This window comes from Colletotrichum lupini, chromosome 3 (assembly GCF_023278565.1).
Source record: "Colletotrichum lupini chromosome 3, complete sequence".
NCBI classification, from domain to species: Eukaryota; Fungi; Ascomycota; class Sordariomycetes; order Glomerellales; family Glomerellaceae; genus Colletotrichum; species Colletotrichum lupini.
The window spans coordinates 2,223,311-2,236,298 of NC_064676.1; the positions used below are offsets into that span (position 1 = coordinate 2,223,311).

General features: G+C 53.8%; 3 protein-coding genes across 3 annotated transcripts; 1 reads left to right on the top strand and 2 right to left on the bottom strand.

Moving 5' to 3' along the window:
* Window positions 1–838: 838 nt before the first annotated feature.
* On the bottom strand, window positions 839–3,226 carry CLUP02_05400 (arrestin; the record flags this gene model as incomplete). The annotated part of the gene is made up of 2 exons (XM_049284407.1): window positions 839–2,713; window positions 2,774–3,226. The coding sequence occupies 2 exons, from the start codon at window positions 3,224–3,226 to the stop codon at window positions 839–841; spliced, it is 2,328 nt and encodes a 775-aa protein (XP_049141550.1).
* Window positions 3,227–6,575: 3,349 nt separating this feature from the next.
* Window positions 6,576–8,575, bottom strand: CLUP02_05401 (cell division control protein; the record flags this gene model as incomplete). Its single annotated transcript, XM_049284408.1, has 2 exons — window positions 6,576–8,349; window positions 8,397–8,575. Coding segments are annotated over 2 exons (1,953 nt in total), but the record flags the coding sequence as incomplete, so codon positions are not given.
* Window positions 8,576–9,865: 1,290 nt separating this feature from the next.
* Window positions 9,866–11,794, top strand: CLUP02_05402 (MOSC N-terminal beta barrel domain-containing protein; the record flags this gene model as incomplete). Its single annotated transcript, XM_049284409.1, has 1 exon — window positions 9,866–11,794. One exon carries the CDS (start codon window positions 9,866–9,868, stop codon window positions 11,792–11,794), a length of 1,929 nt encoding a protein of 642 aa, XP_049141552.1.
* Window positions 11,795–12,988: the final 1,194 nt, after the last annotated feature.

Consider the following 12,988-nt stretch of genomic DNA (forward strand, 5'->3'; position numbering starts at 1 on the left):
GGAGGCGTGTCACCTACCCCCAACCCTAAAACCCCACCCCCCCCTCCCACTCCTCCCCCCCCCCCCCGATGGCCAACAAAAGAACTAGAAAAAAGAAAAAAGGGAGTGGAAAAAAAAAAAAAAAAAAGGGGGGGGGGGGGGGAGCTATTGTACCTTACCTAGCTACTTAATTACCAGACCGTCTAGTTCATTCTTCCCCCCTCACGAACCCGGAATCCCTAGGTCCGTCGGTGCTCTCTGGTTATCCCCTTCACTCCGTCCACCACACCCAACCCGGGACCCAATCATTCCCGTCGAGTTCGCAACTACGACTCGAAAGGAACTTGAACAAACTTGAGACGGTTCGCAGCCAAGAGGTCGGGGGCTGGAAGCAGCCGCCCAGGCTGTGGTGCTGTGGTGGTGCCAAACACTCGGGACCAAATCTGATAATCTATGCAAACAACTTCGTTTCAAGATGGGTGGCTGCCGAGCGCATCGCATGTCAAATCGGCGGCTCGCCGCGCGCCAAATCTGCATATGCCATGCGGCTGGGGCGGGACAAGCTACGTTCGCCAAGACTTGGCCCGTCATTTTTCAATATGTACCATTACGTATCTATAAAGATGTAGATGTTCCTCTGGTGCGCAATGGTCCCCGCAACGAAATTTGAAATATATGTCATATTGCTTGCTGTATTTTTCGCTCTCAAAATTTCGTTTCACACGTTCGTGTCTCTATAGTCACTTTGTAGATGACGCACTTCGCAAATGCTCACAACAACCACACTTATTATACACTATTCACCCATTGTTCTTTCATGCCTCGTGCTCCAACCCCAGTCCCCCCTCCCGTTGTATCATCATCGCTCATACCTCGGCAGCTGTTCTGAGCCTGCTGCGTGGTGTTGGTGGCTGGATTGTCCAGTGCTTGCTTCTGTGCTGTAACTGTACTGCTGGCCGTAGTCGTCTTCATCCGCTAATACCGGCGCCGACGGCTCGGCGACGTCTGCTGGCGGTGCTGACGCCGATGCACTCGGCCCCGCATCGTAGTCGTCTGGGAATTCCGGTGGCGCGCTGGCTTCGACCAACAGCCGTTGCCGTTCGAGCTCCTGTTTGTCTTCTGTCCGCGCTTCTTGGTGTGTAGAAATGTCATCCAGCGTTGGCGCGGATGGCTCTTCCTCCACTCCATTTGCTCCACGATGATGCGATTGCGGTACGGGCTGGGGCCCATCCTCGGCGTCGTAGATATTCGGCTCCGGTGCTGATGCCCCTGACGGGCCTGCTTCTGACATCTGGGGCGGTCGACTCGGTAAAAGTCTCTCCTCTTGACGACGTGCCCGCTCTTTCTCCGTCATCCTCCCCTCGTCCGGAACTTGTGGGGGAGGTACGTAAGCTGGTGCTTGCATCTCCTCGGGAGGACTCGTGGGGTGTATCGTGATGGTGGGCTGCCGGCTGAGAGGAGCTGGCATCTCAGGAGGCTGCGGCCAGTAGCTCTCACCGTCGTCTGCGTGTATGTCGTCGGTCGGCCAGGGGCTAGAAACCTCTTCCCTGCTGAGCGACCCTTCTCGCATTTGGTATGTCCGCAACGTATTACTCCGCCCACGCAACCTTGAGCTATCCGTAGAACCTAGAATAACCTCAAAAACGACAGAGATGACCCCTTTTTCGCGTCGTAACCGATCCGTATCTAACACATTTCCTCCCCACGAGTTGAGCGCCGCGTTGTTGCCATCGTTGGCCCCTGACCCGGGTGCGAACTGAGCCACCCTAGACTGGCCTCCACCTTGGAGTTGGCTCGCGAGCCTGCCACCCAAATCAACCAGGACCTCCACTTGGTACTTGAAGCTGACCATATCCCCGGGCACGCCTTTGATGGTCGGGAAGACATCTTCGGGCACCTTGAGCGATGCTGTCACCGTCGTTTCCAATGTAACCGGATCGATAATGAGCGGGGCAACGGACTGAGATAGGTCCTTTCGGAAGACGCTCAGTGACGAAGTCGAGGTTAGTGACAAGCCGCCCAAACCGGTCCGTGACCGCGGGTAGTAGTCTTCTTTCGCCAGCTTGCGGGTCTCTTCTTTCGACATAATGTCTGCAAACATAGAGGCTGGCGGTGCCGTGTCAACCCTGCCTTGCCGGTACATGGTGACAATAACACCATGCATGCTCTTTATCCGTTTGATATGCTGCACCGAGACCTTAACTGACACTGTGTCACCTGGCAATGCGCCGCCCTTCAGCATCTCAATCGTTGCCGTGATCGTCTTTTCGTCGACAGCTTGCATTTTGGAGTTTGTCAGCGAGCTACTGGCCAGCTGAGGCTCAGCTCTTGCTAGACTGATGCCCGTGCTTGAGCTGACGGTACTGTCACCACTGACTTCGCTCTGTATATCCGTATGCGTTGGGCTTCGGGGATATTCGAGCGGATCGTGAGGGTGATCTTCTGTTGGCGCTGGTGACTCTACCGCACGCTCGGCATCGTGTTGATCGACATCTGACCCTTGCTCCGTAGTTTCCACTGTGGCCGGATTCTTTTCGTTGCCAGCGGTCCGCTTTCGTCTTGATTTCTTGGAGATGGGTTCGAGATAGATGGTTCGGGAGCGCGGCGGCGCGAGGGATCCAATGTCTATTTGCTCAACCAACTGGATTTTTCGATCGCAGGACGATGTCGGAGATATCGAGGTCGGACGCGTCAGAGTTGCTGTTATCATGTAGGAAATCGTGCCTCGTTCAAACTAAACGCACGCGCGTTAGCAAGTATGCCTTGTCGTGCCAGTCGCGGAATCCGGACGTACATCAATGCTACTAGGTAAGCCCTTTTCGGGGAACACTAAGTCAAACTTGAATTCGTATTTTCCGGCCTCCAACCTGCCCTCACCACTGAGCACCTGCTCGTCCTGAAAGAGCGATGCATAGCCGTTGCCATGGTACTGCGCCGAGGAGCGTCCGGACAAGGCGGGTTTCGCGACGGGGGGCTCGCTGACGGCTGGCCCCTTGTGCACGCGAACGTAGCCATGCAGGGCAACAGTAAGATGGGTTATGCGGATGGGCTTGACTACGGTCAGGACTACAGCGCCATAGACATGGTCGCCAGCCGAGTACTGGCGGTGGGGGTCGTCGGGGCGGACGTGGAAGTCGGCGAGGTTACGCGAACGCGATCGGCTGGGTAGAGCGAAACGAGAGAAGAATGAGCGAGCGGAGGAGGTTGTTTCTTCGACGGAGCCGTTGGAATGCGAATATGCGCCCATGTATGCAACGACTTGTGGGCCGGGCCTTTGGCGGTGTCGTGAAGTTGTGGGAGTCGTCGGTGGTGGTGGTGATGGTCGTGGCGGGTGGTGACGAGAACGGTGATGTCGGCGACGGTGGAGGAGTTGGCTGAGCGGAGAGGGTGGAAGGGCTCAGGCTCAGGCTTAGGTTCAGGCTCGGGGTGGAGATGGGGAAGGGGGCGCAGCAAAGGCGACTTGAGTTGCAGCCTCGACGTCGACATGCAATGAGGGGATTCGCACAGCGACGCCTTGGTGGCTTACAGCTTTTGGCGGGGGGGTTAGTCGAGACTCGACGGTATTGTTGGACGTCCCAGTGGGTTTGTCTTGGCTCGAGGACGGGAAAACGGTAGGTCGGGCGGGCGGGTTCAGGACCGACTCCACGAGGTCTCGGTGTGTCGGGACGGTCAAGGGACCTGTGCTCTGGTCGTCTGGAGCACCTCAGTGTAGGGAGGTCTGCGTAGGGAGTAGGGAGTACGGAGTATGGGCCTTGGGGGTGGTTTAGGCGGGCGTGGGCGTGGCGGGCTGGCGGGCTGGTTGGGAGGGGGAATTGATTTGATGATGGAATAGCTAGCAGGCAAGCTGGGATCTGAGAGATGCTGGCAGCGGATGTTCTTGGTTGCATATGCCAAGAGCGAAGAGGGAGCCTTGCCAAGAAAGCTTCGCTTTTTCTGGAAATCTCGAGGGTTCACAGTCTCAGATTGCCCGTGGGTGCCGGGGGTTCAGGAGAAAAACAACCTGAGGCAGGAGAAACTTGGGGCGACGGGGTCGGGGCCACGTAGTGTGTATTACTGTACAGATGGTACGCCGGATGTAGATTGCGCGGACGCGGACTTTGATTTCCCAAGGGCGAGGATATCCTGCCAGCAGCTCCCGCTATTCTGCACCCAAGTGTGGCTGCGGCCGCCACACGACCGCCGGTCTCGGGTACATACGTAAGCTGGGCTCTGCGTAGTCAGCATTTGAATAGGCTAGGCTAATCAGAGGCCGGTAATTAACTTGAATTATTTTAGTAAAAAGTACGGTAATCGACGCGTTAGCCCAAGTCGACGTATTAGCCCAAGTCGACGAATTAGCCTAAGTCGACGAATTAGCCCAAGTCGACGATTCCGTCGAATTAGCCTAATTAGCCTAATTACCCAGCTGCCCAGCTACCCAATTAACTCGCTCGAAAGGCTAGAACGAGGTCGAGGATTTGCGACGCTTATTCGGGTAGGTTAACTCTGCGAGGCGTTACTGCTTTTAATCATAACTACTATCTCGTGGGTAGCCTCGTTAAGTACTACTCTAGCCTCGGATAGGGTAGCGCTAGCCGTAAAGTAGGCAGTCGTACTCTACGTAGTCGTATTAGTAAACAAAGGGATCGTTAACTTCGCGATTATTCTCTTCTTGCGGCATATTAACGTTAGGAATAGCTTTAATTAGTAGTAGCGGTAGCGGTAGCGACGGCGAGGTCGACGAAGTAGTGGTTATAAGTAGGTAGGTAGGTAGGTAGGTAGGTAGGTGGGTGGGTATGGGCAGCTGGGCTCCGTGGTCGGAGGCAGGGCCTGCCGCAGCCACACTTGGGTGCAGAATAGCGGGAGCTGCTGGCAGGATATCCTCGCCCATCATGAAAGGAAAGAGGCAGAAAGTGAGATAGAGAGCAGCAGAGACAACCTCCAAGACACGCCACTCTAGCTGGCGCCGCCCGAGACGCCTTCCCCCCCCCCCCCCCGCCTCCGTCTCCGTCCCGAGTCTTGCCATTCGACAATTCGAAATCTCTCGATATGCCCTGTGCCCTTGTTGTTGTTGCTGCTCCTGCTATGTCTGGGCTGGCGCCTTATCCGAACCCTGTCTCCCGTGCCTGAGGTGATCCAATCTTGTTGGCCCTCTTGCAGCATCGCTTGCCCGTTTCTGCGAGTCGGCGACCACACTGTCCACCCACAACACACACACACCTCTAGCAGATCCAACCTGTAGGCTGCCCGAAGGGTGGTATCCGTCATAACTCATTGCTTTTAGGATGCCGACAGCCGACGGGAGACCCTTTCCTTCGAACACACTGAGGGATTGACAACCAATGTCTGCCTGCCTCTGTCTGCCTTATTACACGAGACCCCGACCAATCAGTCAACCAATGGCTTACTTCCATTCGGCCAGAGGCCGTGTAGTGTTTAACAGACAAGCATACGGATGGTATACGTGAAGCATGTCGTCCCAGTCCACTCAGGATTCAGGAACAAGAAATGTAAAAATAGCGGAACTGTAAGGTAAGACGTACGGATTACATCCCATGCCTTTGATCCCCCATTCACCCTATCCCACCCCCCGTTTTGCCAAAAATTGCTGTATACAGATACGCCTTCGAGACATAAACTATGCCTCCTCTTCCCACTTCCTCGGACCTCAAGCATAGTCTCAAAGAGGAGAGGGGAGAGGAAACCACACAGAAACCCCCCAGCTTACCTCAGACTGAGAAGTAAAAGACCACAAACTGTGATTCGGCCGGCACCATCCTCTGTGTTTCTCGACCTTCCCCCTGGGACCTAGGTACCCTCGTCGATATTGACATCGGCAAAATAGACGCAGGCCAAGACCAACGGCCCAAGATAAGCCTTGAGGTACTGCTGCGTTGAGTGGGATCAGGGCCTCCTCCGCTATAGTCAAGTCGTAGACCCAGGCAGAATTCACCTTTCTTGGCGGTTACACCGTTTCTTTGAAGGCTGCGGATCTCCGCCCGATCTGGGACTCCGACGTGGAACCTTTCTTGGCTGGCGGGAAAGAAACAGTTCAGGGTTGACTTGTCAGCAGCAACATAGCACTCATAGGCAAATAAACGCCGGCACCTTTGGTCAACATCAGTGGAGCGCTGGGCACTGGGAGCACGGCCTTCCGTCTGACCCTTCGGCCGCAGCTCCTCATCCTCGTTTCGCCTCATCGTCACTCACTTCACATTTGGGCGTGCGCCGGACATACATAGTAAGCGACTCGGGTGATATTTGCCTGCTTCGACAAGCCTTGTTTCGTTTTAACCGTCTGGTATCATGCTATTAATGTCTCGTCTCTCTATTTCTTTCGCACCCCATCGATGCTCTCTGTTCGAGCATATACCATGTTGATGCCCTGGGCTCAGCCTCATGATCCTCAGTCCCTTATTTCCCCAAACTCTCAAGTGACGTTTCGATCAAAATCCAGACAACCTATTCTTTTGACATCCATTGCCCTGCCGACCGTGTCCATCGACCCGCAACAAATCCCCAAAAACGCCACGTGCCATGCCTTTCCGGACTCCGATGCCATGCAAAATGCACAATGAACCCAAGTACTTCTACACTTTTATGCTATGCTGTAATGATCAATCCAATGCTTCGCCGCTGAGAATGCTCGACAAAATACCCGCTCCGACACCCTCGGCAATGTTCTCCATTTCCTTCTCGCCAACGCAGCTGGCCACTCGCTTGTCCTCTCCGGTGGGAAGCGCCGCCTTGCGGCCTCTCTTGCTGGGTGTCTGTGTCATCACAAGTCCACCTGTCTTTCCATCAACAGGGTTGACCAAACCCAGTGTCTCCAGACTTCCGATGACCTCTCGAAACTCTGAGCTTGACAGCGGGTGCAAAACTGAGTCTCTAGTGCAAAGGATAGAATACGTCTCGTACAGAGTTTTGACTGTGGGTGCCATCGTTTGTGACTTGGTGGGGGTAGACGGGCCAGTGGTCATCCTCAGCGCTCGGTTGCGTTTCTCGAGGGCCACCAATGAGCAGAGCGCCGCCTTCTGTTGAAGGTTGAGTGCTTTCAGCCTCTGATTGGTTCCGTTGCTGAAGGCCGCCTGCGTAACTTGGTTCAAATGCTTGAGGAGCACACGGGGTGCACTCTCGGCTGTCAGCGCCTTAAGGGATGTTGCAGCGATGTGTGAGACGCTCCTCGAGGACCCGCTGGAGCCGGCCATATTCGCATTTTCGCCGAGAGGCTTCCGGGACGGTGTCATCTGCAGAACCTTTTCTCTTGCTTCGTTCTCGTGTTGCCGTCTGGTCTCTGACTCAACCACGTCCAGTGCTCTTCGGCAGATTTCGAAAGCCTTGCGCAAATCCCCAGTCTGACTCGAAACCTTGCGCGAGCAAAGCTCAATCGCCGCAGGATGGAAAAAGGGAAGCGTCTTGTCGCTACTGTCGGCCGGCAACAACGTCATCAGACGGGTGCTGATGATACTCTTGATTTGCGCGGCTGAGTATGGGTGGAAGGGAAGAAGATCCGGCTTGAGGTTCTTGGATTTCAGACGCGGCAGAAAGCGGTCGGTGAGGTCGAGGGCGTTCGCAATTCCAATAAGCACCAGTCGCGAAGGCTGCTGCAGAGACCATTCAAACAACCGGTACAGGCTTTCCAAACCCATCGTCAGGATGTGGTCGATTTCATCCAAGACGAGCAAGTAGACAGGTGAGCCCTTCTTCTTCGTCACAAAAATATTTTGTAATTCCTCCATCGCCAATGCTTCCGGTAGATCGCTTTCGTGTCCAAGAAGCTCTAACAAGGTATTGTAGAGGTCCTTTGATGACTTAACACTCATGCAATTGACATATGCTTGACGCACAGCGGTCGATTCTGTGGACTTATCCGTAATCTCCTTAACCATTGCGCTTTTCCCGGTTCCAGGGGGGCCGCTGACATAGAGACATCCATTGGGGGTTGTGGAGGAGCAGCGTTGAACGAATTCCGTCAGTTGCTCTCGTTCTTTCTCGCGTCCGACAAGCTCGCCTGGGTCGGCACCCCGAGCAAAGAGCTGCCGGGCAGAATGGTAGATGGTTTGGAGAGAGCCGGGAGTCAGGGGAGATTGGGGCGTCAGCCTCTGGAAAAGCTTGCCGGCAGACTTGACGACCTGGCGAGGGGTCGAGGGAGAGTTCGCGAAGACATCACGGTGTCTTGGGGTCTGAGGCGTGATTGGGATCGACTTCAAGAAGTTTTGGGAAGGGGAACGTCGGAGCTTCTTCGCAGCCGGCTCAACGTAGGTGTCGTCGAGATCGTTGTCGACATTTGGCGTGGTGGCAGTTACTTCGGGATCCGCGTTTTCGTCGTTCTCTGAAGCAGCTCGAGTTTGCCGTCTGGTACGCTTGGCAGGAAGGTCGACCAAATCTGGGCTGTGTGTGAGAAAGTGCGTTTGGCTTATAGGGGTGATAGGGCCTACCTTGATCCTGGACGGACCTCGTCCGCTTGCCGAGTGAGGCACGAGACATTGTTGCTGGGGATTATGATTATGGTGAAGAGGCAATCGTGACTGACAACTCCGAAGTAGACAACGCAGGAAAGCTTGTTCGAGGTACCAACAAAAGTGAAGTAGGAAGTATCGAGGTGTGGGAAGTCGGAAGCTGTAAGTGGAACCGCAGAGTCTTAATTAAGTGTTAGGCGCGCGCCAGCACGATGACCGGGGAACGACGCGATGCCAGGGTCGCGGAACGCGCTTTCTCGCGATTCAATTAAACACGGCTCGGTGGAGTACCTTGGTCCGTGCGTACGCGACCCAGAAAGATGGGGTCTTGTCTTCGTGCCTCCCCTCCCCTACTTCCAGGCTCGTGCGCAGCGGTACCTTACATAATGCAATTGGGACACGGTTGGTTTCACAGTGTCGGCTCATATCGCCTACGACCGCACTGTCTACCCCTGTTTCCCCATGACGGCCACAGACGGCTTGTGGCAATCGACGACCGGCCTATTGAGGCAGCGGAGGTGCCCGGCATTCTAGCATGAACGGCGGACAAAGCCGCCATCCCACGATACCTGTCTTGGCTCATGGCAATCTTCCTTTTCCTCGCAGATGTGTTTTGATTCTCTCCCACAATGACACACAGACAATCTCTGAATTCATATACACATTCACTCGGATATGCATGGGCTTGGACGGGCATTTCGTCTCACCTAATCCGGCGCATTTGTTAGACAGAGGGGTCACTAGGTCACTAACGTTCCCAACGTTGCTGTTTACCTACTTCCATATCCCTCCCTAACAACCCTGACTACCAACTCATATTTTGCCTTTTACGACCTGTGGTGTTCGTGGAAACACTTTTCACCGTCATGGTTGACGCGGATATGAGAAGCTATAACTCCCGAGTGGATGAGTTCAGGGATAGGGAGTTCCCCATGATCAAAGGTTCATTGGTTCATCAACTACAATTATTCTATCTCAACTTACTGACCAACAACACAGACTCCATATATCTCGACCATGCCGGAACAACGCTATATGCCAAGTCTCTGGTTGACAGATTCTCTGCAGAATTGACATCAAACTTGTTGGGCAACCCCCACTCCGCTTCGCCTTCTTCTCAGTATAGCACCTCTCGCATTGAAGATATTCGCCTCAGACTTCTCCGTTTTTTCAACGCTAACCCTGAGGAATTTGACTTGGTCTTCGTTTCCAACACCACAGCTGGGATCAAACTTGTTTCCGACGCCTTCCGAGCCTCACCAGAGGGCTTTTCTTACGTATACCACCAAGCTTGCCACACAAGTATAATAGGGGTTCGCGAAGAGGCGCGTGAGAGCAGATGCGTTGCGGATGGCGATGTGAGACGTTGGATTGATGGGAAATCTCCTCTGGATGATTCGGAAGCATCAGACTCGCCCACGCTATTTTCATACTCAGCTCAATCTCATATGGATGGGCGACGTTACCCGTTAACGTGGCCATCTCTACTGCGAGAGTCGCCTGCCGTCTCGCACCGGCAATTTTTTACGCTATTGGACGCAGCCTCACTAGTGGCCACTTCTCCTCTAGATCTCAGTAACTCGGAAACGGCACCCGATTTTACGGTTTTGAGTCTTTACAAAATCTTTGGCTTTCCAGACCTTGGCGCTTTGATTGTTAGAAGGCAGGCCGAGCCGATTTTCAATCAAAGGCGCTATTTCGGGGGTGGCACCGTCGATATGGTTGTCTGCGGAAAAGAAAGATGGCATGCTCCAAAATCGACGTTCCTTCATGAGAGGCTAGAGGACGGCACTCTTCCATTTCATAACATCATAGGACTTGATGCTGCTCTAGATGTTCACGCAGAGCTCTTCGGAAGCATGAGTAGCGTAGCATCGCACACAGCATTCCTTAGAAACCGACTACACGATGGACTTGCCAGCCTCAAACATGGAAATGGGCTGCCCGTCTGCACTATCTACTCAGAACGACGCAGCGAGGTTAATGGCTCCGTAGGAAGCGGGCCACTCGTCTCGTTCAACATTCGCGACGCTGCCGGAGCCTGGATCAGTCTATACGAGCTTGAAAAATTAGCCACGTTGAAGAACTTACATATTCGAACCGGCGGCGTCTGCAGTCCTGGAGGTATCGCTTCAGCACTCGGCCTGAGCCCATGGGAGATGAGGAAGAATTTCTCCGCTGGGTTTCGCTGCGGCACTGACCAAGATGTCATCGCTGGAAAGCCGACTGGCGTTATTCGAGCAAGTCTTGGTGCGATGAGCACTATTTCCGACGTTGACTTCCTGATCGACTTTATTGATGAATTCTATCGAGAAGAAGTGTCAGTTGATGACTGTCGCGCCGAAAACCAGACTTCATCGATAGGGTTCCAGGTCCAGGGCATCAGCGTCTACCCGATCAAGAGCTGTGGCGCCTTTTCTGTTCCGCTTGGTATGGACTGGGAAGTCATGCCCGAAGGTCTGGCTTGGGATAGAGAGTGGTGTCTTGTCCACCAAGGGTCAGGACAGGCACTAAGCCAGAAGAGGTATCCCAAGATGGCCCTCATCAAACCCACTCTTGACTTCGACGGTGGCGCGCTGCGTGTAGCGTACAGAGGGAGAAAATTCTCTCACCTACCCGACGAGATCTCAGTTCCTCTATCTGCGGATCCCACTTACTTCGAAACAAACGGCGGCCCTCGTGAGAGGTCCTCAAGAGTATGCGGCGACAAGATTACGACGCAAGTGTATGCCTCCGATCATGTCAACGGCTTCTTCAGTGATATTCTCGGTGTGCCATGCGCATTGGCACGATTTCCAGCGGGAGGACAGGGACCAAGTATGCGTCACTCAAAAGCCAAGGTGCAGAAACATCAGCACCCTCAAGTTTGGGTGCCAAAGGGGAGTTTCGGGGCATCTCCAGAGTTGCCTTCTCCGCCGGATTCGGACTCTGAACAATCACCAGCAAAGATTCTACTTTCCAATGAGAGCCCAATACTCCTGATCAATACATCGAGTTTGCGCGCCCTCAACGACGAAATCCAGGCAACTGGCGGGGAACCAGTTCCCTCCGAAGCATTCCGAGGCAATATCTTGGTCGGGCCAACTCGAGATCCTGACCATCTCCCATGGGCAGAGGATGGATGGACAAAACTCACGATTGGTGGTGAGGATTTCACTATGCTGGGATCCTGCCGCAGATGCCAGATGGTATGCGTCGACCAGGAGAGCGGCGAAAGACACCAGGAACCTTTCGTGACGCTGAGCAAGGTCAGAAGGTTCGACGGCAAAGTGTACTTTGGCACTCATATGAGCCATGATTCCACTAAGGCACTGCTCGGAGAAGGAACGCGCCGTCCAGTGATACGAGTCGGCGACATGGTCAGTGTAGGAGCATGATGTAAGGTACTTCAGAAAGGCTTGGCTGGCATCGGTCAAGATGAATGTCAGTATATGTTCTCAATGAAATACAGACCCCACAGCGGCTACTCCGTTCAAATAAGCTATAGTTGCCCTCGCACCTTTGCTGTCAAGTTCACTGTTCCAAGGTGATAAGCCTCGGTGGTTGCTCCCATAAGAAAGAAAAGGACCTGTTGTAACCAATTAGATCCACCTGCTGGAATAGAATTCCACTTTCTTGATTCTATGGAAGTCAGGGCTGGTTTCTCGTACTCAAAACTCGTCAGGTATCAGGTAGTGCCAGCGAAGAAAGCCAGCAATCAATGATTGAAATGAGCATTTAGCTACTTAACCTACTAATAGTACTTAAGCTTTACGGATATGTAAGGTAGGTACAGTGCGCGCTTTCCTTACTAAAAGTGACTTAGGTGAGGTACCTTGCCTTAACAGCGCCCGTGCACCTATCCTTTCCCGGAAAATGTCGCGTCCTGCAGCTGCAGCTTCGAGTCTATCACGTCTGCTTCCCGAGAAAGTAAGCTGTCTCGTTCCTTCGATTTTTATTCTTACCGTGAAAACGTTTTTCAAACCTTTTTGGTCAATAATTGCTACTTTTCCAGCATCTTGCAGCAGCTGAGGGAAGCGCGCCAGCTTCCTAGTTTCCCCCGGTTGATTTACCACCACTGACGCGCGACAGGTCGGGTGCCCTGGCCCATGAAGGTAGTTTCCACCACCCCCTCCACACGTCCCTACAAATACCCACCTCTAGCCCTCCTCTCCCTCTTCGGCCTTCTCCCAGCTTCACATCCTTCAACACGACCTCTCGACGCCGTCAAGTCCCAGAGGCAATCAACAATCTCCCCGCACCATGGATGGTTGAGCAAATTTCCCGTGTTGTGCCTCTGAGCCAACAGCTTTCTTTTTTCTACCACCCTTTCACGATATTTGCTATCATTCGCAAGCTCGTTGATCCTGCTCGCTCCGCCCGGAAGACTTTCTATCCCGACAGGTCAGTCTGCGACGGCATGCTCCAACGATGACGACCAGACTGCTGCCTCTCGTGGCCAGTCGCAACATAAGGTGCTGCGGTAATCTTGAGTCGTTGCTCAAGGTACGCAGTCGCAGCCTTGTTCTGCTTGTTGGGCTTTGCCTAACGGCAACAGTCCCAGCTTCCAGACATGCTGTCGGCCGACAGAG